Genomic DNA, 23,108 nt, shown 5'->3' on the forward strand with positions numbered 1-23,108 from the left:
CCACCACACCCGGCTAATTTTTGTATTTTTAGTAGAGAGGGGGTTTCACCAGGTTTGTCAGGCTGGTCTCGAACTCCTGACCTCAGGTGATCTGCCCACCTCAGCCTCCCAAAGTGCTGGGATTACAGGTGTGAGCCACCGCACCCGGCCTGTATTGAATACAATTTTCTTAACATTATATAACTTCTAGGTTTTTAGATTGTTGGGTTCACTTTGCTTTCATAAAAGCATTTAAAGAACTTTTCAATTTGTTGCTCGCTGTAAGAAGATACTCTTATATTTTCTGTTACTATGTTTTTATTCATAAGAACATACGTTAAAAATTCTCACAACAATAGGTGGGGGGCCACAAGAGGAAGGCTGGACAGATTATCTGGTAAAAGTAGCAGCCAAAAATTATTTAGCACTTGGAGTATGCCAGTACTGAGCTAAATCCTTAACATTCATTATTTCACTTGATTCTCACAACCACCTCATGTAGTAGATTCTATTAAATTACCAATATGTAAATACCAATGAGGAAAGGTCACATCCTTAGAAGTGTCAAACTTCTAAGTTTGACAGAAGTTATATCAGTCCATAACTTCTGTCATCTGATGTCTGGACAGACATCAGCCCATGTTACGTATACCTTAATATATGAAAGACAGACCAACACCATCCATCAAGTTGACATGTGTATTTATTGCACAAATATCCCCTAGAACTGGGAGGTTATTATAATACAAGTGTACATTTGAGAAATGTATACAGAACAAGAAACAACTATGTACATATCCAACATCTAAGTAACTTAGAAAAAGCAGAACAATCTCATAAGACATCTACCAGAAGTAGGCATTATGTAAAATCTGTTTTTTTAAGTGATCATCCCCAGAGTATGCCAATTGGAACAAAACAACATCTGTACTAGTATGTTTTTATTGCACTTAACATTTTCAAACTCAAAATTAAGACATATTAATAAAAGCCAGAAATATGTAAAATCAAACCAATTAGTTTATATACAAGAAAAAATTAGTTTTAATTCTATAATGTAAAAGATCCCTTTTTATTTCCTGTTTCAATAAACAGGTTTTTTTTGATATGTAACAACTGTCTGTACCATAACTTGTAAAAATTATTTAGAACAAGCCAAAACTCTTTTCATATTCATCATAATGACCACACTTTAAAGTAGCAGCAGCTCATTCCTTGGGCTTTGCGTAAGGAAAGAATGACTATGATGAAGGTAATAGAAATTACAGAAGGATTAGGAATTACAAAACTCAGGAATGGGAAGCAGTGGGGAGGAAAAAAACAGTAACTCAGGAATCCTATAAGGATTAATGATTCTTTAAGAAACTATAGGTCATTTCCTTCCCAGCAAAGCTTAGCTTTAGGAACAACAATAGCATGAGCCACCCACTTATTGAGGACTAGAATTTCTAAACGGTAATTAAACATTTTAAATAAAGAACAGTTTGATGGTTAAGGAACACCCAGACATTATCCAACTGCTATACAGAGCTACAATTAAAAAAAAAAAAAAGTACAAGGCTGGGCACAGTGGCTCACGCCTGTAATCCCAGTACTTTGGGAGGTCGAGGCAGGTGGATCACTTGAGTTCAGGAGTTCAAGACCAGCCTGACCAACACATGGTGAAATCTCATCTCTACTAAAAATAAAAAATTAGCTGGGTATGGTGACGCACACTTGTAATCCCAGCTACTTGGGGGCTGAGGCAGGAGAATCACTTGAACCTGGGAGGCGGAGGTTGCAGTGAGCTGAGATCGCACCATTGCACTCCAGCCTGGGTAACAAGAGTGAAACTCCGTCAAAAAAAAAAAAAAAAAAGGTACAATGGCCCGCAAATGTATGAACTTTTTAATATTCTGAATTCTGCCAAAAAGATTGACTCATAGAATTCCAAAATCAGACAACTGGATAATTTTGTTAATGCACAGAATAAGAAAATTAAGCCAAAGAAAATATATCCACAAACACTCCTTGGCAGCAAGTCATCCATGGGAGACTCAGGTAATAACTGGGACTAGGTAAAAGGTCATGGGCCAAACAGATTGCAGACACACCAATTTCAGGTTTACATTCCATTAAAACAACAATTTTTTCTTTGTCTAGTTGGAAGTCTCTTGAATACATACACAGCAAGGCAAAATGTGACCCAATGCTGTAAATTCAAGGTCAAAGACAACTTTCCATTAACTATTGAAAATTTAAACAGCAAGAATGGATGTGTTATATAGTAAATATATTTAATAACTGAATAAACAAGTGGTTTTCTTTTTTTAATCAATGATGAAATTATGATGAAAATAGTCAATGAAAGCAGAAACCAACTTTACTACTAGCATTAAAAGTCTCTTAGACCAGATAAGCAAAGAATAAACTATAATGTAGTACTCAAGTAAACTGAGGTAGTAGAAAGTATTGAAAACTTTATCCACCCACCTTTCTATTTACATTACTTACAAGAGTTTGGTTCCATATTAGCCTTTCTTACAAGCAACACTCTATAGTATGTACAAAGGCAACAATTGAGAAGTGAAAATCTTTGAAAAAAATACACTTTTGGAAGGGAGGGGCTCTTAGAAAAAAAGAATAATTTTAAGAGTTATGAATAGTGTAAATTGAGGATTATTAAGCAGTGAAACAAATATTCAGCTCCTATGGGTTCATGAGGGTTGATACCAAAAGCAAGGGCCTTGGCTACCTGAGCACTTTTAAAGAATATAGTATTGTTTTTGCCGATGCTTTGGTGCAATTTTTAATCCTAATTTTCATTTATGTTAAATTAGTGAATATGTAAATATTAATATTTATAAGAACAGTTCATACTTATAAACAAATGGTATAAAGTAGTATTCTCATTTTGGGAATCTCAGCCTTAAAAAAAAAGCTTGGCTTTACTTATATTTTAGAGTGTGTGAAACAGAAAAATCACCAATAAGTAATATTTCAGCATTATAGACAATACTAGTTGAAAATATATATTTTTTAAAGGCATGTTTACCAATCTTGTATTTCTATTTCTGCTTTTTAAAAAAAAATAAGTACATATGTACACTTGGGTGGATAACATAACACATTTACACTCATTATTCTGAGTTTCTTATAATTAACAGGCTGTTTAAAATACTTACTTTGAGAAATAACCAGACATTAGCTGTTTTGAATTGCAAAACTAACAAATAATCAAGGTTTTATAGATCTCTGTACCTTAGAAATTAAAAATTAAAAACTAATGAATAACTATTTCTGAGCCATTAAATCATGAGACATTGTTGCTATTTATGAGCTGTGACAACACTGCAGTGATCACATGAAACTCTTGATAATATTCATTTTGTAGAAATTTCTACCATACACTTTGGCTTTTTCAAATGCTTCAAAATTATTGTTGCTTTAATTTCATTTGTTTAAAAATCTACCACCACCCAAAAGTCCAGTCAAAAAGAAAAAGCCATCTGACATACATAGAATATACAATGCTATGCAGAATACCCTGGTGACTGACTCATTCAGATGGAAGTCTAAAAGGGAAAAAGAATCTCCATAAATGCATGTTGTGTCTGCTTCCTTGGTTTCTACCTATTTTCCCACCAATTTCTAACAATTTTTAGGTATATTAAAGGAGTATTTGTGCAACATATGGAGAGTGAGTGCTTGCTACAGCAGCCAGAAGTGGAAGATCACTGGATTCAATCCTGAAATAAAGGGGAAAAAAATGTCAGTTTTGATTTTCTGTACTGAGGACATGAACTCTACAGGCAATGACCACCAACTGTAAGGTCACTATACCTCAACGGTTAAGGAGCTAGGCCACTCTGGCCAAAAGGAAAAATTTTCAGTAAATAAAACACAGAACTACAGATATGAGTAACAACATCATAAACGTAGGAAAGTGTCTCAATGACATGCTGATGGAACATGAACTGGGGCATGGCACAATGACTAACAACTGCAATCTAGTGTTATAATAGCTGGGTGAGGTGACTCGTGCCTGTAATCCCAACACTTTGGGAGGCCTAGTTGGGAGGATCGCTTAAGCCCAGGAGTTGAAGACCAACCTAAGCAAGATAATGAGACCCTGTCTCCACAAAAAAATTTTAAAAACTAGCTGGGCATGGTGGTGTGTGCCCGTGGTACCAGCTACTCTGGAAGCTGAGGCAGAAAGATCTCTTGAGCCTGGGAGGTTGAGGCTGAAGTCAGCTATGTACCAACAGCAGGGCAACAGAGCAAGACCCTGTCTCAAAAAAAAAAAAAACAAAGAATAATCATGTGTACCCAGATTGTTTTGGATTCAAATGTTTCTATAATAAGATGTATTGGAAGTAATGGGAGCTACTTCAAAATACATCCTACCACAAATTTATAGGAAAAGAAAAATGGCCAATCAACATAGAAAATATTAATCAGACTCCCTCATGGTTAGAGAAATGTGAATAAAATCAGATACCATTTTTTAGATAGTAGCCTAGCAAAGATCAAATCTGGTAATAGCCAGTAGTGAGAAGAGTGCCTCTTACTGTTTGTGGGAATTCATTTTGAAACTTTCTGGAGAGTATTCAGTATAATCTGTCAAACTATCTATCAATACAGGCCCTTTAACCAAAAATTCTATTTCAAGGAATTTATCCTACAAATGTCAGAGACTTATATTCAGTCTGGCACTGGTTTATAGTAGCAAAAAACTAAAAATAATCTAAATTCCAACATATAAGGGAATGCTAGACAGCCATTAGGAAGAATGAGATTATTATGTGCTTATATGAACATTCAAGATATAGTAAAAGGCAAGTTGTACAAGGACACAAGAGTATAACTCAACTTAGATTTTTAAATAATATTCATTTAAAAATTCTACAAAATCTGTTAACAGTGTTTGAGTAGGGGTTGGAAGTTGGGGGAAGAAGACAATGACTTACTTTTCATTGTATGCCAAAATGCACTGTGAATTTTGGTTACATTTATGTTACTTTTTAAAACTTGTCTTAAATATTTTTACATAAAGGCATTAAACACACACCTCACTTCCCAGAAAAACAAGGTTATATCCTGTTACCGATTTTCCAAATACTGGAGAACAATTCTCTCTGTATAACTCAAGTCAAAATCATCAAGTCTGGACCAACAGTGTGGTACTACAGAATATAAATAGGGTCTAAAGTAAAAAAGATATAGAGTCATTCAAATCCCTAATTAGTCCTACCAGTGTGTGACATCTGGCATGTTAACTTCAGAATCATCTGTTTCCAACCTGGATAACACTGCCTACACACTGCAGGATGATAGTTAAGAATGAAGAAATAACACTAGTAAAAAATTTTCATGTGGTTTGACATACAGTAGGTTCTCAGTGATATTGGTTTCTTTTCCCATCATAAAAGCCAAATTAGATAAAAGTTCTAGCTTGTTTTGCTTTCTTTAATGACATTTCAAGAAATCATTCATATGAACCCACCTAAAGTGGCCAGAGAACACAAGAAAAGTGACCACAGAACATAATGAAATAGGGCTATATTATGCCCCCCCTACCAACTTCCCATTCCTCCTTCAGTAAGCATTTTTGATAACTGTTTTCTGCCAGAGAATAATGCAGAGTAGACAGACATAATATATAGTTAATGGGGGGGAAGGAGTAATATATGGATAACGTATTACCATCTACAGACTTCTGTTACCTCAATCAGCTCATGTGGAAGGCAGGGCAGATACTTGGAATAATGAGTTTGCAACATATTTAATAAATGAGTATGTACTTATGTTTCTGAGACAAAAATTCAGATTTTAATTCATTGTGATTAAATTCTCAACCTACTGTACGTAATGGCACAAGGGATAATGCCTTTCAGATTAGTGGATGACAGGGAACCTGCTATTACATGGTACAGGGCAACCTAAATGATAACAGCCTCCAGCTTCTAATAGGAGAAGACATGTAAAAGGAAAAAGGGCAATTCTGAGGAACATTCCTTGCCTGATGACAGGGCAATGAAAGCAAAGCCAAAAAAGAAACCATTAACATACCCCAGAACCACTCCCAGCTCCTTGACATGAACACGCATCTGCCCCCTCAGGTATTCAGACAGCATTTTACTTTTGAAGTATAGCTCCTGCAACCGGTCTTCAAGATGCATTACACACTGCAGTTAGGGAGGAACCAAGAACCACGTCAGAAAACAGTTTGCAACTCTCAGTCATGGCGAACTCCAAAACATAATGTTTTTGACAATTCTGTTTGTTTATTTCAATATGAACTAAAATTTGGAGCACATTTTTAAAGTATGTAGTTTGAGCTAAAAAGAGAAGTGAAACTTTTTCTGGCTCATATCAAAGATTAGCTTCTACAGCGTCTTTTTTTTTTTTTAACTGTGCAAAAATACACATACAATTTGCCCTTTTAACCATTTTTTGTTTGTTGTTTGTTTTTGAGATGGAGTCTTGCTCTGTTAACCAGGCTGGAGTGCAAAGCGCGACCACAGCTCACTGCAACTTCCGCCTCCCGGGTTCAAGCAATTCTCCTGCCTCAGTCTCCTGAGTAGCTGGGACTACAGCCATGCGCACCACACCCGGCTAATTTCTTTTATATTTTTAATAGAGATGGGGTTTCACCACGTTGGCCAGGCTGGTCTCAAACTCCTGACCTCAGGTGATCCACCCACCTCAGCCTCCAAAGTTCTGGGATTACAAATGTGAGCCACCATGTCCAGCCCTTTTTAACCATTTTTAAATATACTTCAGTGGCACTAAGTACATTCAAAATGTTGTGCAACCGTCACTACTATCCATTTCCAAAACTTTTTTCACTATGTTTTTATTTCAAATTTGATAAATATAAAATTTTTATAAATTAATACTTTTCAAATGTATTTACATAGGAAAGGATGTATTCTCCTGTGGAGAATAAAAAACAGTTTGCAAAAGTTCACAAAGAATGCTATGTGGTTCCCCAATTTCTAAGCTGAAAGACTGAAAATTAAAACACATCTGGGCATGGTGGCTCATACTTGTAATCGCAACATTCTGGGAGGTGGAGGCAGGAGGATCATCTGAGGCCAGGAGTTCGAGATCAGCCTGGGCAACACAGTGAGACTCTGTCTCTACAAAAATTAAAAAAAAAAAAAAAAAAGAATTAGCCGAGCATGGTGGCACGTGCCTGTAGTCTTAGCTACTTGAGCCCAGGGGTTTTGAGGGTGCATTGAGCCATGATTACTACTGCAATTCAGCCTGGGTGACAAAAGTTACAAAAAAAAAAAAAAAAACCTGAAACACATACATTTTGTTTAATGTCAATTAACTTGCTCAATTTACTAAAATAGGTGATTTATCATGTGAATTGATGCTAAACATGTTTGAGGAAAAAACAGAAGTTTCAGGTGCTAAACATTAAATTCATACAGAGTGTTCCTTTCCAATGAAAATCAGTTATTAAAAGCTCCTAATAAAAATCTACTTTATTATTGTAAAACACAACCAAATGGTTGTGGTTTTATAGTGTATGTTTTTTCACAATGCTTTAGGCTGATAATGCCATAAGAAAATTTTAACTGCAGAATATATGTAGATATAAAATATGTAATATAATTTACTATATTGACCACTTTACAGTATATAATTCTATAGTCCTAAGAGCATTCGATGTTGTGCAACCATCACCACCATCCATTTCCAGAACATTTTATCATCTCAAAAACTCTGTACTCATTAAACAATAACTCCTTATTCTCTTCTTACCTGCAGCCCCTGGTAACCACTATTTTAGATTCAGTCTCTATGAATCTGCCTATTTGTGGTATCTCATATAAGTGGAATCATACAATATTTGTCCTTTTGTGTCTAGTTTATTTCACTTAGCATAATGCTTATGAGGTTCATCCATGTTTTAGCATGTATTAGAATTTCAGTCCTTTTCATGGCTGAATAAATATTGCATTGTATATATTATACCACATTTTGTTTATCCATTCATTTGCTGATGGATGCTTGGGTTATTTCTAACGTTTGGCGATTGAGAATAATGTTTCTATGAACAAGAGTATATACTGCCTGAATCCCTGCTTTTAATTGTTTTGAGTAGAAACGCAGAAGTGGAATTAATAGATCATATGGTAATATACAATGTTAAACTTTTTGAGGAACAGCCAAACTTTTCCACGGCTCCAGCACCATTTTACATTACCATCAACAATGCATGAGGGTTCCAAGGTCACCACATCTTGGTCAATACTTACTAATTTTTGTGGATTCTTTTTATCATAGTCATCCTTACAGGTATTGAATAGCAGCTCACTGTGGTTTTATTAGCATTTCCCTAATGACTAATGATGTTGAGCATATTTTCATGTGCTTATTGGCCATTTGTATATTTTCTTTGGCAAAATGTCTATTCAAGTCCTTTGCCATTTTTTAATTCAATTATTTTTTTCCTGTTGAGTTGTAGGAGTTATTTATATATTCTGAGTATCAATCCCTTTTGAGATATATGATTTGCAAATATTTTCTATTTTATAGGTTGTCTTTTCACTCTGTTGATAGCTAATAAACAAAAGTTTTTAATTTGATGAAATCCAATTTATCTATTTTTTTACTTTTGTTACCTATGCTTTTGGTTTCAAATTCAAGAAGTCACTGTCATATCCAATGTCACAAATATTATCCCCTAGGTTTTCTTGTAAGTTTTATAGTTTTAGCTCTTAAATCTTTGATCCATTTGGAGTTCATTTCTGTACGTGGCATAATTCTTTTGTATGTGGCTATCCAGCATCTTTTGTTGAAAAGACTCCTTTCCCTGTTGAATGGTCTTGGCACTTTTGTTGAAAATCAATTAAACTTATATGTGAGGGTTAACTTTTAGGATCTCCATTCTATTCCATTGGTCTATATACCTGTCCTTATGCCAGTAGCACAATGTTTTGATTACTGTAGCTTTGTAATAAGTTTTGAAATCAAGAAATGTGAAATCTACCAACACTGTTGTTTTTCAAGATTGTTTTACCTCTTTGGGGTCTCTCGAGATTCTTAATGTATTTTAAGATGGGTTTTTCTATTTCTGCAAAAAATATCAATTGGATTTTGATAGGGATTACATTCAATCTGTAGATAACTTTGAGTAGTAATGATATCCTAATAATATTAAGTCTTTCAATCCATGAGCATGGGAAGTGCTTTCATTTATATATGTCCTTAATTTCTATCAATAATGTTTTATACCTTATAGTGTACAAGGGAGTCTTTTGTCTCCCTAAATTTGTTCCTAAGTAATTTATTCTTTTTGGTGCTATTGTAAGTGGAATTGTTTTCTTAGTTTTCTTTTCAGAGTGTTCATTGTTCGAATAAGTATATAGAAATGCAACTTATTTTTATGGGTTTTGTATTATGCAAATCTGCTTAATTTGCTTATTAGCTCTACCAGTTTTCTGTGGAATCTTTATGTTTTCTATGTATGAGAAGATCATGTCATCTGCAAACAGAGATAATTTTATTTCCTCTTTTCCAATCTTGAAGTCTTTTGTATTTTTCTTGCCTGATTGCTCTGGCTAAAACTCTCAGTAGCATGTTGAACAGAAGTAGGGAAAGTGGGTCTCATTGTCTTTTTCCTAATCTTAGGGAAATACTTTCAGTCTTCCACCACTTAGTGTGATGTTGGCTATGGGTTTGTCATAGATATCCTTTATCATCTTGAACTACAGAGCTTTTTAACTATGGTATGTTATAGTTCTCCTAATAAGTGAAAGAAAGAACCTTGAAAGTTGGAAATGGGATCTTTAGAAAGAGGTTACCAGTATTATAAAGAGATCAATAAAAGTCCTGACATGACAATGAGGATCCAGAATGTACTGGCATTCTACACAAAGCTGGGAGATGTTGCATGACTATACCACACATGATCAAAAATTCTGGCTGCTGAAATCAGAACATACAGACATGTACACAACCCCTTCTGTCTTAGCTTGGGCTGCCATAACAAAGTATCATAAACTGGATGGATTAAAAAAAAAAACAGATATATAGCTGGGAATGGTGGCTCATGCCTGTGATCTCAGCACTTTGGGAGGCTGGGGCAGGAGGAACACTTGAGCCCAGAAGTCTGAGACCAGCCTGGGCAATGGGGCAAAATGCCATCTCTACTAAAAAAATGCAAAATATTAGTCAGGCGTGGTAGCACGTGCCTGTAGTTCCTGCTACTCAGCAGGCTAAGGCAGGAGGATCACCTGAGCCCAAGAAGTTGAGGCTGCAGTGAACCAAGATTGCACTACTGTGCTCCAACCCAGGTGATGGGATTAAGACACTGTCTCAAACAAAAAACCCCAGATATTTATTTTCTCACAGTTCTGGAAGCTACAAATCCAAGACCAAGGTGCAAGCATGGTTGGGTTCTGGTAAGGGCTCTCTTCCTGCTGGCAGACAGCTGTTTTCTCACTGTGTCCTCACATGGTGGAGACAGAACAATCTTTCTCTTCCTCATCTTCTTAGGCCACTAATACCATCAGATCACCCCACCCTCAAGATCTAATCTTACCTTAGATACCTCCCAAAGATCCTATCTCCAAATACTGTCACACTGGGAATTAGGGCTTCAATATATGAGTTCGGGTAATGACACAAACATTCAGTCCCTAACAGCTTTTTTTCAGAAAAAACAATGATGAAAGCTTTAAGCAGTGCTTAAAGTAATGCAAGCAGTGTTACACATACTTACAAAATTTGGAGACAAGTTATGCTTATAAAGCTGAAGTGTGGAATGAAGCAGATTGGAAACAAGACTGGAAACCAATACTTCTTTTCCCAATTTATTATCTGTCACTCGTCTCTGGCTACTGGCCACTTGAACAGTCCATTTATCCATGTCAGCTATAATACAGACAGCTTCTGCTATTGGTTCATCCAAAACTGGATGCTGGAAATAAAAGAATAATTCATCTTATGTTTAGCAAATGAAGTTTCCAAAGATAATGGTAATTCAGCAATGAAGGTTTACTAAACAAAAACAGAAAAAAAAATTAAACTTCAATATTTCAATATCTCCTTGACCAAGAATAATAATTAACTCATTAACAAATACCCTGAGACATATTATAGATATCATCGTAGATTGAGACTTTGTATTCATTATAAGGACTTTGTATTATTTAGTCCAGAACTTAACTTTCAACAGTCTTTTGATCATTCATTAATTTGACAAATGTATTAAGTGTCTACTATGTGCCAGGCAATTGAAAGAAAATGTTTTTTTACCCTGAAAGAGACAAACATTTTATTTTATTTTATTTTCAGACAGAGTCTTGCTCTGTAGCCAGGCTGGAGTGCAGTGGTGCAATCTCAGCTCACTGCAACCTCCGCCTCCCAGGTTCAAGCCATTCCCCTGCCTCAGCCTCCCAAGTAGCTGGGACTACAGGCACACGCCACCACGCCTGACTAATTTTTTGTATTTTAGTAGAGATGGGGTTTCACCATGGTCTCGATCTCCTAACCTTGTGATCCACCCACCTCAGCCTCCCAAAGTGTTGGGATTACAGGTGTGAGACACTGCACCTGGCCTGAGACAAACATTTTAAAAACAGAACAGGACAGGACAGGACAGATGACATGGCTCACATCTATATAATCCCAGCACACTGGGAGGCTGAGGTGGGAGGACTGCTTAAGGCCAAGAGCTTGAGACTAGCCTGAGCAACATAGCCAGACCTCGTCTCTACAAAAAAATCTAAAAAATCAGCCAGGAATGGTGGCATGCACCTGTGATCCCAGCTACTTAGGAGGCTGAGGTGGGATGATTGCTTGAACCCAAGAATTCAAGATTGCAGTGATCTAAAACCGTGCCACAGCCCTCCAGTGTGGGTCAAAGAGTAAGACCCTGTCTTAAAAAAAACACAAACAACAACAACAACAAAGAAACAAGACTTATTCACACAAATAAGTCAATGGTAAGATTCTGTGCTAACTATCCCAATATGTCAGGCATTAATATCCCTCAGCACCAGAGAAGGTATTCCTTGATGTCATGAAGTGCTTTGCTGCCTACATGAATTAGATTTTTCTGTTTGACTAAGACATCTGTCCAGAGTATGAATACAGCAGTTAAAAATGGGACACATCAAAATATACTAACAGGGTTCTCCAAGACACATTGTTAAGTGAAAAAAAAAAAAATTCAGGCTGGGCGTGGTAGCTCACGCCTATAATGCAGGCACTTTGGGAGGCCAAGGTGGACCGATCACCTAAGGTCAGGAGTTTGAGACCAACCTGGCCAATATGGTGAAACCCCAACTCTACTAAAAATACAAAAAATTAGCCGGGCATGGTGGCAGATGCCTGTAATCCCAGCTACTTGGGAGGCTGAGGCAGGAGAATGGCTTGAACCCGGGAGGCAGAGGTTGCAGTGAGCTGAGATCGTGCCATTGCACTCTAGCCTGGGCAACAAGAGCGAAATTCCGTCTCAAAAAAAAAAAAAAAAAGGCACTATACATACAGTTATGTTTCTAAAAATTCAGATCTACATCTAAATGAAAGTGTATAGAAAAAAGAAAGAAAATACTCAAATCAAGTATGAAGTATTGAAGATCTCTGTGAAGCAAGAATGTTAAGAGTATGAAGGACTTCTACTTTTTACTCTGTATATCTTTATACTGTTTGAATTTTTAAATTTTTATTTATTTTTTTGAGACAGTCTCACTCTGTCACCAGCCTAGGCTGGAGTACAGTGGCGTGATCTCAGCTCACCGCAACCTCCACCTCCCGGGTTCAAGTGATTCTCCTGCCTCAGCCTCCTGAGTAGCTGGGATTACAGGTGTGTGCCACCACGCCCGGCTAATTTTTGTACTTTTAGTAGAGACAGGGTTTCACCATGTAGGTCAGGCTGGTCTCGAACTCCTGACCTCGCAATCCACCTACCTTGGCCTCCCAAAGTGCTGGGATTACAGGCGTGAGCCACTGCACCCAGCCCTTATTGTTTGAATTTTTATCACAAGCATTTACTTTCATTGTTAAAAATGTTAAGACAGTGAAAAATAATATTTTGACTCATATATACATAGTCATGAAAGAGCCACAAGGCATATGGCTATGTCCTTACCTTCCCCCGGTTTACAAACAAAGACCAAAAATGACAATTAAGTACACAGCATGTCTGCCAGAAACAGATAGTGACCCTACCTTTAATATTTTTCTGTATTTGGAAAGGTAAGGATTTTTTTTTACTACTGGCCAAATGGAATAGCAGCAAAAAGACTGAGATTAAAACTATAATATGAAATACTGAGACCAATGGCTTTTCCTCTCTAACTTTTAATGTTACTACAATTAGGATAAGGTACCACAATAAGGACAAAAGTTTACTCCTGGATAAGCCCAGGTTTGGCATCCTCAAATGATATTCCTTTGCCTAGTTAATGAACAACTACTCTGAATAAAGCTCTTTCCTGGAAACTAAAGAAACAAAGACAACAGAACTCATAGACTTGTGAGGGAGATCAAAATAAATACATCTAGCTTTAAAAAAAAAAATGTGTTACTGATGAAGCAGAAACCAAGTGCTGGGAAGTAGAGGAGGGCAATTGTGGGATCTGTGTGATAGGGAGTTTCGCAGTGAAAGGGACATAGGACTATGACATTGAAGTGTATAGATAGGACTACTGGTGAAAAAAATGGGAGAAGAACATGGATAATTCGGTAAGAGTAAGAATCAGAAATAGAAGTAGATGCAAATGGCTACCTTTGTGAGAAATGATATTGAGAAATAAGAAGAGAATGGCAAAGGAAAAGTCCAAAAATATACCTTGGGAAGATTTTCCATGGAGCCCCAAATTTATATTTGTTTTTTATAAAACAGTATTCAAATATTTATTCATCTCTTGCCAGGGATAAATCACTTTGTTATTCATCACTTAATTATGGAAATATAATTTTGGCAAAGATATATACATCTGTGATATTGTGAAATATATTCAGCTGACCAACAACATGGGTTTGAACTACAGGTCCACTTAGATGCCAATTTTTTCCAATGTAATATATGGGTAAAGTTTTTGGAAATTTGCAACAATTTGAAAAACTTAGACAAAACCGTGTAGCCTAGAAATACGGAAAATAAGAAAAGTTAGGCATGTCATGAATACATAAAATATATGTGGATGCATGCCACAGTAGTGTGCATTTGTAATCCCAGCTACTGGGGAGGCAGAGGCGAGAGGATCAATTGAGCCCAGTAGTTCGAGAGACTAACCTGAGCAACATAGTAAGACCCATCTCAAAACAAACGAACAAACAAAAAAATGTAGGTAGTATATTTTATCATTTACTACTGTAAAATACAAATCTACTATAAGAAGTTAAAATTTATAAAAACTTACACACTTACAAGGCATACAAGGTGACATTCACAGCCCAGAGAAATGTTAACAAATGTATAGTATTAAATCATAACTGCATAAAACTAGCTGTAGTACCTACTGCACTACTATAATAGTTTTGTAGCTACTTCCTGTTGCTATTGCCCAGAGCTCAAGTGTTGCAAGTATGTACTTCAAACACCCTGCCAACTTAATCATCTCTGCAGGAGCGGTTCCGCTCTCCAATAAATAGTATATCTCAGTTAAAAACTAATCTCTTTTCGAGGCCATCCTGGCTAACACAGTGAAACCTCGCCTCTACTAAAAATACAAAAAAAAAAAAAAAAAAAATTAGCTAGGCATGGTGGCAGGCGCCTGCAATCCCAGCTACTCTGGAGGCTGAGGCAGGAGAATGGCGTGAACCCGGGAGATGGAGCTTGCAGTGAACCAAGATTGCGTCACTGCACTCCAGCCTGGGTGACAGAGCAAGACTCCATCTCAAAAAACAAAAAAACAAAACAAAACAAAAAAAAACTAATCTCTTTTGGGAGGCTAAGGCAGGAGGATCCCTTAAGCCCAGGTGTTTGAGGCTGCAGTGAGCTATGACTGCACCATTGCACTCCAGTCTGGGTGACAGAGTGAGACTCTGTCTCTAATAAAACAAAAAGCCAAAAAGATAACAAAACTGATGTTTAAAGGTTCTCATGTATTTTCCATCATGGTTAGTGTGATACAGCAAACCCTGAATAACATCATGGGACCCACATGGAGTACCACTAGTGATGCTGGAAATGCTCTCAAGAAAAGTAGAGAGAAGTTAAGATATTACAAGAAAAACTTGAATGGCTTGATATGGACCATAGATTAAGTAGCTGTGGTTACCCATCATTTCAAGATCAATGAATCCACCATGAGGACAGTTGTAAAATAAGAAAAGGAAATTTGTGAAGCTGTCATTGCAGCAATGCCACTAGGTGTGAAAACCAGGTACTTTTGCAGAATACCTTTTAAATCTCATAATGAAAATGCAGCTCTTATGTGGGTACAGGGTTGCTGTAAGAAAGCTCTAACTAAAGACTCTAATATTATTTTTTAAATGAAGTCATTATATGACAACTTAAAGCAAAAGGAGGGTGAAGGATCTAAAGAATTTAACGCTAGGAAAGGATGGTTTGATAATTTTAGAAAGAGTTTTAGCTTAAAAAATATCAAGATAACAGCTTTTGCTGACCAAGAGGCAATACACAAGTTCTTGGACACCATCAAGAAAATCATAGAGGACAAAAGGTATCTGCCTGAACAGGTTTTTATTGCAGATGAAAGAATCCTATTATGGAAAAAGATGCCACAAAGTACATTTATTAGTAAGGAACAGGAGCAAGCACCAAGATTTAAGGCAGGAAGGGATAAGCTAACTCCACTGTTTTGTGTAAATGCAGTCATGATTAAGATCAGAACTACCCTTATATAAAGAGCTGCTAACCTCTGGACCTTGAAGGAAAAAAGATAAACACCAGCCCTGCTAGTCTTCTGATAGTAGAACAAGAAAGCCTGAAAAACAAAAACTCTTTTTCTGGATTGAATCCACCCATGCCTTTTTTTTTTTTTTTTGAGACAGAGTCTCGCTGGGTTGCCCAGACAGCTCACTGCAACCTCCAACTCCCAGGTTCGAGTGCTTCTCCTGACTCAGACTCTCAGGTAGCTGGGACTACAGGCACCTGCCACCATGCCTGGCTGATTTGTGTATTTTTAGTAGAGACAGGTTTTCACTATGTTGGCCAGGCTGGTCTCGAACTCCTGACCTCATGATCCACCCACCTCGGCCTCCTAAGGTGCTGGGATTACAGGCGTGAGCCAGCACGCCTGGCCCCACCCATGCTTTATTTCTAAAATCAAGAAGTACCTTGCCAGTAAGCGACTGCCTTTTAAAGTTCTTATGTTGGACAATGCCCCTGGCCACCCAGAACCCTATGAGTTTAACACTGAAAGTGTTGAAGTGGTCTAATTGCCCCTAAACACATCTCTAACTCAGCCTCTAGATCAGGGTGCCATAAGGACCATTAAACACAATATTCTATAAAAATGATTGTCAGTGCTACGGAAAAGAACCCCAATGGAGAGAATATCATGACAGTCCGAAGAATCACCCCATAGAAGATGCCATTGCTGTTACAGAAAAAGCCATGAAAGCCATCAAGCCTGAAACAATAACTTCCAGCTGGAGAAAACTGTGTCCAGATGTTGCGCACAGAACTTAACAACAGAGCCAATCAAGGAAATGATGAAAGAGCTTGAAAATAAGGCAAAAAAATTCTAGTAAAAGGATTCAGAAGTCAGAGTTTGTCCTCACTGAAATCTGGTAATAAAAGATTTTAAAAGAATTTTTCTCTTGAGAGCTCCACAGTTAGAAATCGACTTAATTAAATAGCTGATATTTGGGCTATATATACAGATATTGTTTGAAAGCTCCAGCCTTCCCTTCAAAAGCTTCTCAGTCAATGGAATTTTTTCTTGATTCTCTGTTTCTGTGCATTTATATGTGTCGTGTGTGTGATGTTTATATATACAGCTCCAATTAATTGGCTTAAAGAAAAATAAGCGCTTGAATCAAACATTGTCAGAAAAATGGAAACTTTAATCCCTGTAGGTCTCATGACTCTAATAATCTTTTTGTAAATAAAAAAGAAGATTATTGGTAAAGTAAAATGAAAATGTCTTCAAAGTTTATATATTTAGTCTAAATTTGGAAGGTCAAACACTGTTTGCTGGATGCTTTAAGGTGATAAACTGCTTCTGTGACTTTTACTAATTGTTTGTCTGTTCTACAGCCAATAGATTGTAGGTAAGGCCTGGAGACATAGGGAGTTAGGCAGGTCCCCTGGCTAGGCTGGGAAAAGTCATGGGTTCTGCAATATTATACATGGTTAAAATTGCTTGTTTACTAGGTTTCTCACCAAAAATAAAATTTGCTAAAAGTTAACAGTGCAGCATGCACTTGAGACTACTGGAAAAACAGTTTTATATACAAGGTGTAGAAGGAAAAAAGAATGTGGTTTTGATGGGAGGCTATAAGAAGGCATGGGAATATGGTTTTTGTTAAAGGGAATGAAATTTTGTCTAGCTCAGAGGGTTTTAACAATTGTCTTAACCTAAAAGAGTAATGGGACAAAACTGAAGGTTTAAGCAAGGTGTAGAGGGTTTGTGAAGGGTTGATCTCATAAAGGAAGTTCTGTAGGTATAAGCAAGTTTGCTAAGATTTGAAGGGGATTATTTAATTTTTCTGTATGTTGAACACTGAAATAAGAGCACACTAATGCAGGGCCAAAATCTGGGCTCACATGTCTGAATAACATGGTTTTCTTAGTGAATTGATCTACTGCTTAACAGAAAATTATAAAAGATTAAAAAAGGTTTATTAAAATTTTACCTTATGGTTAAACTAAGATTGAATCAGTTTGTTTATAAGGTTTTATTAAGAATTGGGTTTAATGTTACTAATACACTAATGCAAAGGTGAAACTTGGCTTTCTCTTTAGAACAAGATTTTTGGGAGGCCGAGGTGGGAGGATCACTTGAGGCTCCAGAGTTCGAGACCAGCCTGGATAATACAGCGAGACCCCATCTTCACAAAAAATAAACACATTAGCCAGGCATGCTGGCATGTGCCTACAGTCCCAGCTACTGGGCAAGCTGAGGTGGGAGATTGCTTGAGCCCAGGAGTTCAAGGCTCCAGTAAGCCATGTTCGTGCCACTGCACTCTAACCTGGATGACAGAGCAAGACCCTGTCTCAAAAAAAAAAAAAAAAAAAAAAAAAAAAGAGCAATAGGAGAATGGTGAGAAACATAAACTATGACAAAACCATGCAATAATCCATATACATTAAAAATAATGTTTACACACTATGTTAGTATGGGGAAATATTCTTACATTAACTATTATGTAACAAAAGCAGAATTTAAAACATAATATAAAATCATAAAGAGTATAAAAATATGGGTATATATAAATACATATACATGCATATATTTTATATATAAGGACTCAGCTATATAAAAATATATACTTATATATAAAAAGATATGCTTGTGTATATCTGTGTATTTATATATAAAATGATATGATTGTGTATTTATCTGTGTAAATATTGTGTATTTACACAGATATACACAAGCATATCTTTTTATATATAAGGCTTCAGACATATATATGATATATAAATACACATACATACAGAATAATAATCATAACAAGAAGATGCAAAGCACAGTGTGACTAATATCACCACACAGTGTAAGTCTGGTAAACAAACATCAGTATTACTTTCATTATAGCCAAAGAAACTGAGGCTTTCCTAGAGTAAGTATTCTGTCTTATGATATACCGGCAATAAGTGGCCAATTCTGGGTTTTATGAGAAGCCACAATGCTGCCTAATGCCTGGAGGAAGTTTCTGTATAAGAATAGCTGATGGTAGAGTTAGGAAAATTTGTGTTTGGCTTTCTTCACATTTCAACATTTTGTATAATAAATATATATTAAGAAAAATGCTACTTTATTAAAAATCAGGGAGAAAAAGAAAAGACACTCTCCTCTTATAATTCAGAAGACTGTATTTTTTTAAAGTATCACTTCCATTATTTATATATTAAAAGGTTCCTACATGTTTTTCCATGTAGTCACATAAAAAAATTTCATGTTAAATATGATAAACTTTAAGTATGCAAGGATTAAAATTATATAGATAGATAGATTTTTTTTTTTTTTGAGACGGAGTCTCGCTGTCGCCTGGCCTGGAGTGCAATGGTGAAATCTCAGCTCACAGCAACCTCTGCCTCCCAGGTTCAAGCGATTCTCCTGCCTCAGCCTCCCGAGTAGCTGGGATTACAGATGCCCACCACCACACCCAGCTAATTTTTTGTATTTTTAGCAGAGACGGGGTTTCACTATGTTGGCCAGACTGGTCTCGAACTCTTGACCTCATGATCTGCCCACCTTGGCCTCCCAAAGTGCTGGGATTACAGGCATGAGTCACAGCGCTTAGCCTAAAATAATTTTTGTTTGTTTGTTTGTTTTTGTTATTTTTGAGTTGGAGTCTCGCTCTTCGCCCAGGCTGGAGTGCAGTGGCGTGATCTCACCTCACTGCAAGCTCCGCCTCCTGGGTTCAGGCCATTCTCCTGCCTCAGCCTCCGTAGTAGCTCCACCACCATGCCTGGCTAAATTTTTGTATTTTTAGCAGAGATGAGGTTTCACTGTGTTAGCCAGGATGGTCTTGATTTCCTGACCTCATGATCTGCCTACCTCGGCCTCCCAAAGTGCTGAGATTACAGCTGTGAGCCACCGTGCCTGGCCAAATAATTTTTTTAGAAATCCTATACATGCTTTGGAAAAATGATTGATAACAAAGTTCAACAACTTGTCAGTGCTGAGATTGAAGGTATTTTATTTTTCTTTTTGTCAAATTTTTCTATAATAGTGCTTTGATAGTATACTTACATGACTAAATGAAAATATGAGAAGGAAAGACTAGAAACCCAATTACTAAAACAGAGGGGGAAAGACAAATAGCTCCTTCCTTTTTACCATAGTGGAAGGAATCCAAGAGCAACAGACCTGGGACCACTAATATAAAAGTCTTATAACTTTGTAATGGTGATTTTGCTATTTGTATTACTCTTTGTTCATCAGTTTTAGTAACAGTATGGCATAGCAGCTTAAGAACAGGCAGTTAAGAACTGAATTCTAGTTTTGCCATTCCCCATCTATGTAACTTAAAAACTTCTCTGAGCCATATCTGAAACACAAAGATAACAAGAATAAGTACCTCAAAGGATTATGATAAGATTAAGTGAAATAGTACACTTAAGTGCCTGGGACACAGTAAGGCAAAACTAAATACTATTATTATTATTCATCCTATAATAGCAGGAAGAAACCCTTAAAATCAAAATGTTGTCTTTATCTTCAGTAGGAGGCAGCAATGTTTTCCAACGCCAGGCTTTCACAGAGAAAGTCAAAAGATACTGTGTTTGGCGATGGGTACAGATGAAAGAAGAAAAGAGACTAAGCAACTAGGATCAGACATAAAGAAAGACAACAATGCATTAGAAGACACAGAGTGCATTAGAAGAACTCATATACAATTCCTTAACCAAGTAATTCAACAAATAGTAGGCACTTCATCAGGTATTGGGAGGGAAGCATTGAAAAAACTAGAAACGGTTCCTTTACCCTGAAGGGCATCCATACCACCAACTGATAAAAAATCTGTCCTTTGAAGCAATAATACATTCAAGTATCTTCCTCAGGCACTACTTTTGTTATGTTTTATACTACATTTATTCATACACTTGGCCTTATTTTCTCTGTTGCTAAGTTAAAAACTTGAAGTCAGAAACTTTTTCTTTTTCATACATATATCCCTTGGAGTACTGGCACTATATTCAGAACACAGTAGGTCAATAAATATTTATTTGATTGGTATTCAAAAGCTGGGCAAACTAGCCTTTAAATATGAAGATCACAAGTTCTGATAAGTTTTTCTCACAAATTGTTTTTATCTATATTTGCCATAATTTCTCTACTATACAATAAAACACCAAACTTTACAACTTAGGTAAATTTCTACAGACACAGAAGGTTTAAACCTTATTGGCTAACAATTGACTGTTGCTCACTAAGCCACATTTTCTCATCCATAATTTCCCACTTGGCTTTCTTCACTTCTGTTTTTTTGTTTGTTTGTTTGTTTTGAAATGGTTGTCTTGCTCTGTTGCCCAGGCTGGAGTGCAGTGGCGTGATCTCGGCTCACTGCAACCTCTACCTCCTGGATTCAAGTGATTCTCCTGCCTCAGCCTCCCAAGCAGCTGGGATTACAGGCACATGCCACCACACCCAGCTAATTTTTGTATTTTTGTAGAGGCAGGGTTTCACCATGTTGGCCAGGGTGATCACAAACTACTGACCTCAAGTAATCCACCCACCTCGGCCTCCCAAAGTGCTGGGATTATAGGCGTGAGCCACCATTCCGGGCCTCTCTATTTCTTTATTAACTTTTTAAATTGAGAGGTGGCCAGATTTTGTTATTAAAGCAAAGTATTAAAGTGATATGTACAATTGAAGGGAGAAATAGAAAATTCAACCAAACAATAGCTGAAGACTTCAATACTTCATTCTCAATAATTGATGGCAGAAACAAACTGAAAATCAGCACGGACATAAAAGACTTAATTAAGACTATTATCTAAAGGTTATCTAACTTGACCTGATAGCTATAGAACATTTCAACAAAAGCAGAATATATATTCTTTTCAAGTGCCATAAAACAGTCTCAATAAATTTACAAGAGGTGAACAAAGTAGGTTCTCCAACCATAATGGAATTAAATTAGAAACCAACAGCAAAACAACTTTTGAGAATTCCATAAATATTTGTAAATTAAACAGCATACTTCTAAATAACTCATAAGTCAAAGAAATTACAAGCAAAATGTAAAACCATTTTGAAATGAATGAAACTGAAAATACAACAGATCGAAATTTGTCAGATTTGGCCAGGTGCGGTGGCTCACGCCTATAATCCCAGCACTTTGGGAGGCTGAGGTGGGTGGATCACCTGAGGTCGGAGTTCCAGACCAACCTGGCCAACATGGTGAAACCTCATCTCTACTAAAAATACAAAAATTAGGCAGGTGTGGTGGTGGGCGCCTATAATCCCAGCTACTCCAGAGGCTGAGGCAAGAGAATCACTTGAACCTGGGAGGCAGAAGTTACTGTAAGCTGAGATGGGACCACTGTACTCCAGCCTGGGTAACAGAGCTAGACTCTGTCTCAAGAAAAATAAAATAAAATAAAATAAGAACCAACAGGAAATATTTTAGGTTTGGGGGCTGAAAAGTCTCTGTCTCAATAACTCAACTCTGCTGTTAGGCATGAACATAGCCAGAAGCATATAAATGAATGACTGTGGTTGTGTTCTAATAAAACTTCATCTATAAAAAGCAGGACAATTTGGCCCACTGTCCATAGCTTGCTAATCCTTGATGCATATGGGCAAAAAATATATACAATTTAAGTGAAACCACGAATGAACTTCTCTTTGGAGAAGCCCTCACCATTTGAAAAACAAACAAACAAAAACACACATTACAAAATTCAGGAACAAAAGAGGGGACATCACTAGCAACCTTATAAAAACTAAAAGGATTGTAAGTGTATAATATAAACAACTTGATTCTAGTAAATTAGGCCACTTAAATGCAACTAATAAATTCCTAAAAGACAAAAATTACCAAAATGGACTCAGAAACAAATAGAAAATCTAAATGTATAAAAGGTGAAGAAATTAAATTAGCAATTTAAAATATTCTTATTCTTAAAAGCCTGGATGCAGATGGTTTCACTAGTGAGTTCTACCAAACGTTTAGAGAAAAAAAGTAGTACTAATCTTCTGGAAACTCTTCCAGAAAATAGAGGATGTGCCAGTATTATCCTGATATCAGAGCTAGACAAAGACATCACAAGAAAACTAAAAAGCAATATTTCTCATGAATATAGACTCCAATGTCCATAATAAAATATTGGTAAATCAAATCCAGCAACACATAAAAAAAATTATATACCATGACAGAGTGGGGATTGCTTCCTAGGAATACAATGGTTGGTTTAACATCTAAAAATTAATTAATGAAATCCATGACATTAATAGTTTAAAGATGAAAAATGATACAACAATACAATCTCAATAGACATTGAGAAAAAGCATATGACAAAATCCCACACT

The 23,108-nt window shown here is 36.6% G+C and overlaps 1 protein-coding gene across 7 annotated transcripts in view; it reads right to left on the reverse strand.

Moving 5' to 3' along the window:
* Nucleotides 1–664: 664 nt before the first annotated feature.
* The window catches only part of FNIP1 (folliculin interacting protein 1), a 149,147-nt gene continuing 126,703 nt past the window's right edge, over nucleotides 665–23,108 (reverse strand). For all 7 annotated transcript variants that reach the window (XM_003339105.5, XM_003339104.5, XM_016953734.4 and 4 more), the window contains 3 exons: nucleotides 10,703–10,900; nucleotides 6,031–6,146; nucleotides 665–3,707 (listed from right to left, as the gene is read on the reverse strand). In XM_003339105.5, coding sequence (XP_003339153.1) covers nucleotides 3,629–3,707; nucleotides 6,031–6,146; nucleotides 10,703–10,900 — 393 coding nt within the window. In that variant the 3' untranslated portion in view covers nucleotides 665–3,628. The remainder of the gene's footprint in view (nucleotides 3,708–6,030; nucleotides 6,147–10,702; nucleotides 10,901–23,108) is intronic.

Source organism: Pan troglodytes, chromosome 4, assembly GCF_028858775.2.
Source record: "Pan troglodytes isolate AG18354 chromosome 4, NHGRI_mPanTro3-v2.0_pri, whole genome shotgun sequence".
NCBI classification, from domain to species: domain Eukaryota; kingdom Metazoa; phylum Chordata; class Mammalia; order Primates; family Hominidae; genus Pan; species Pan troglodytes.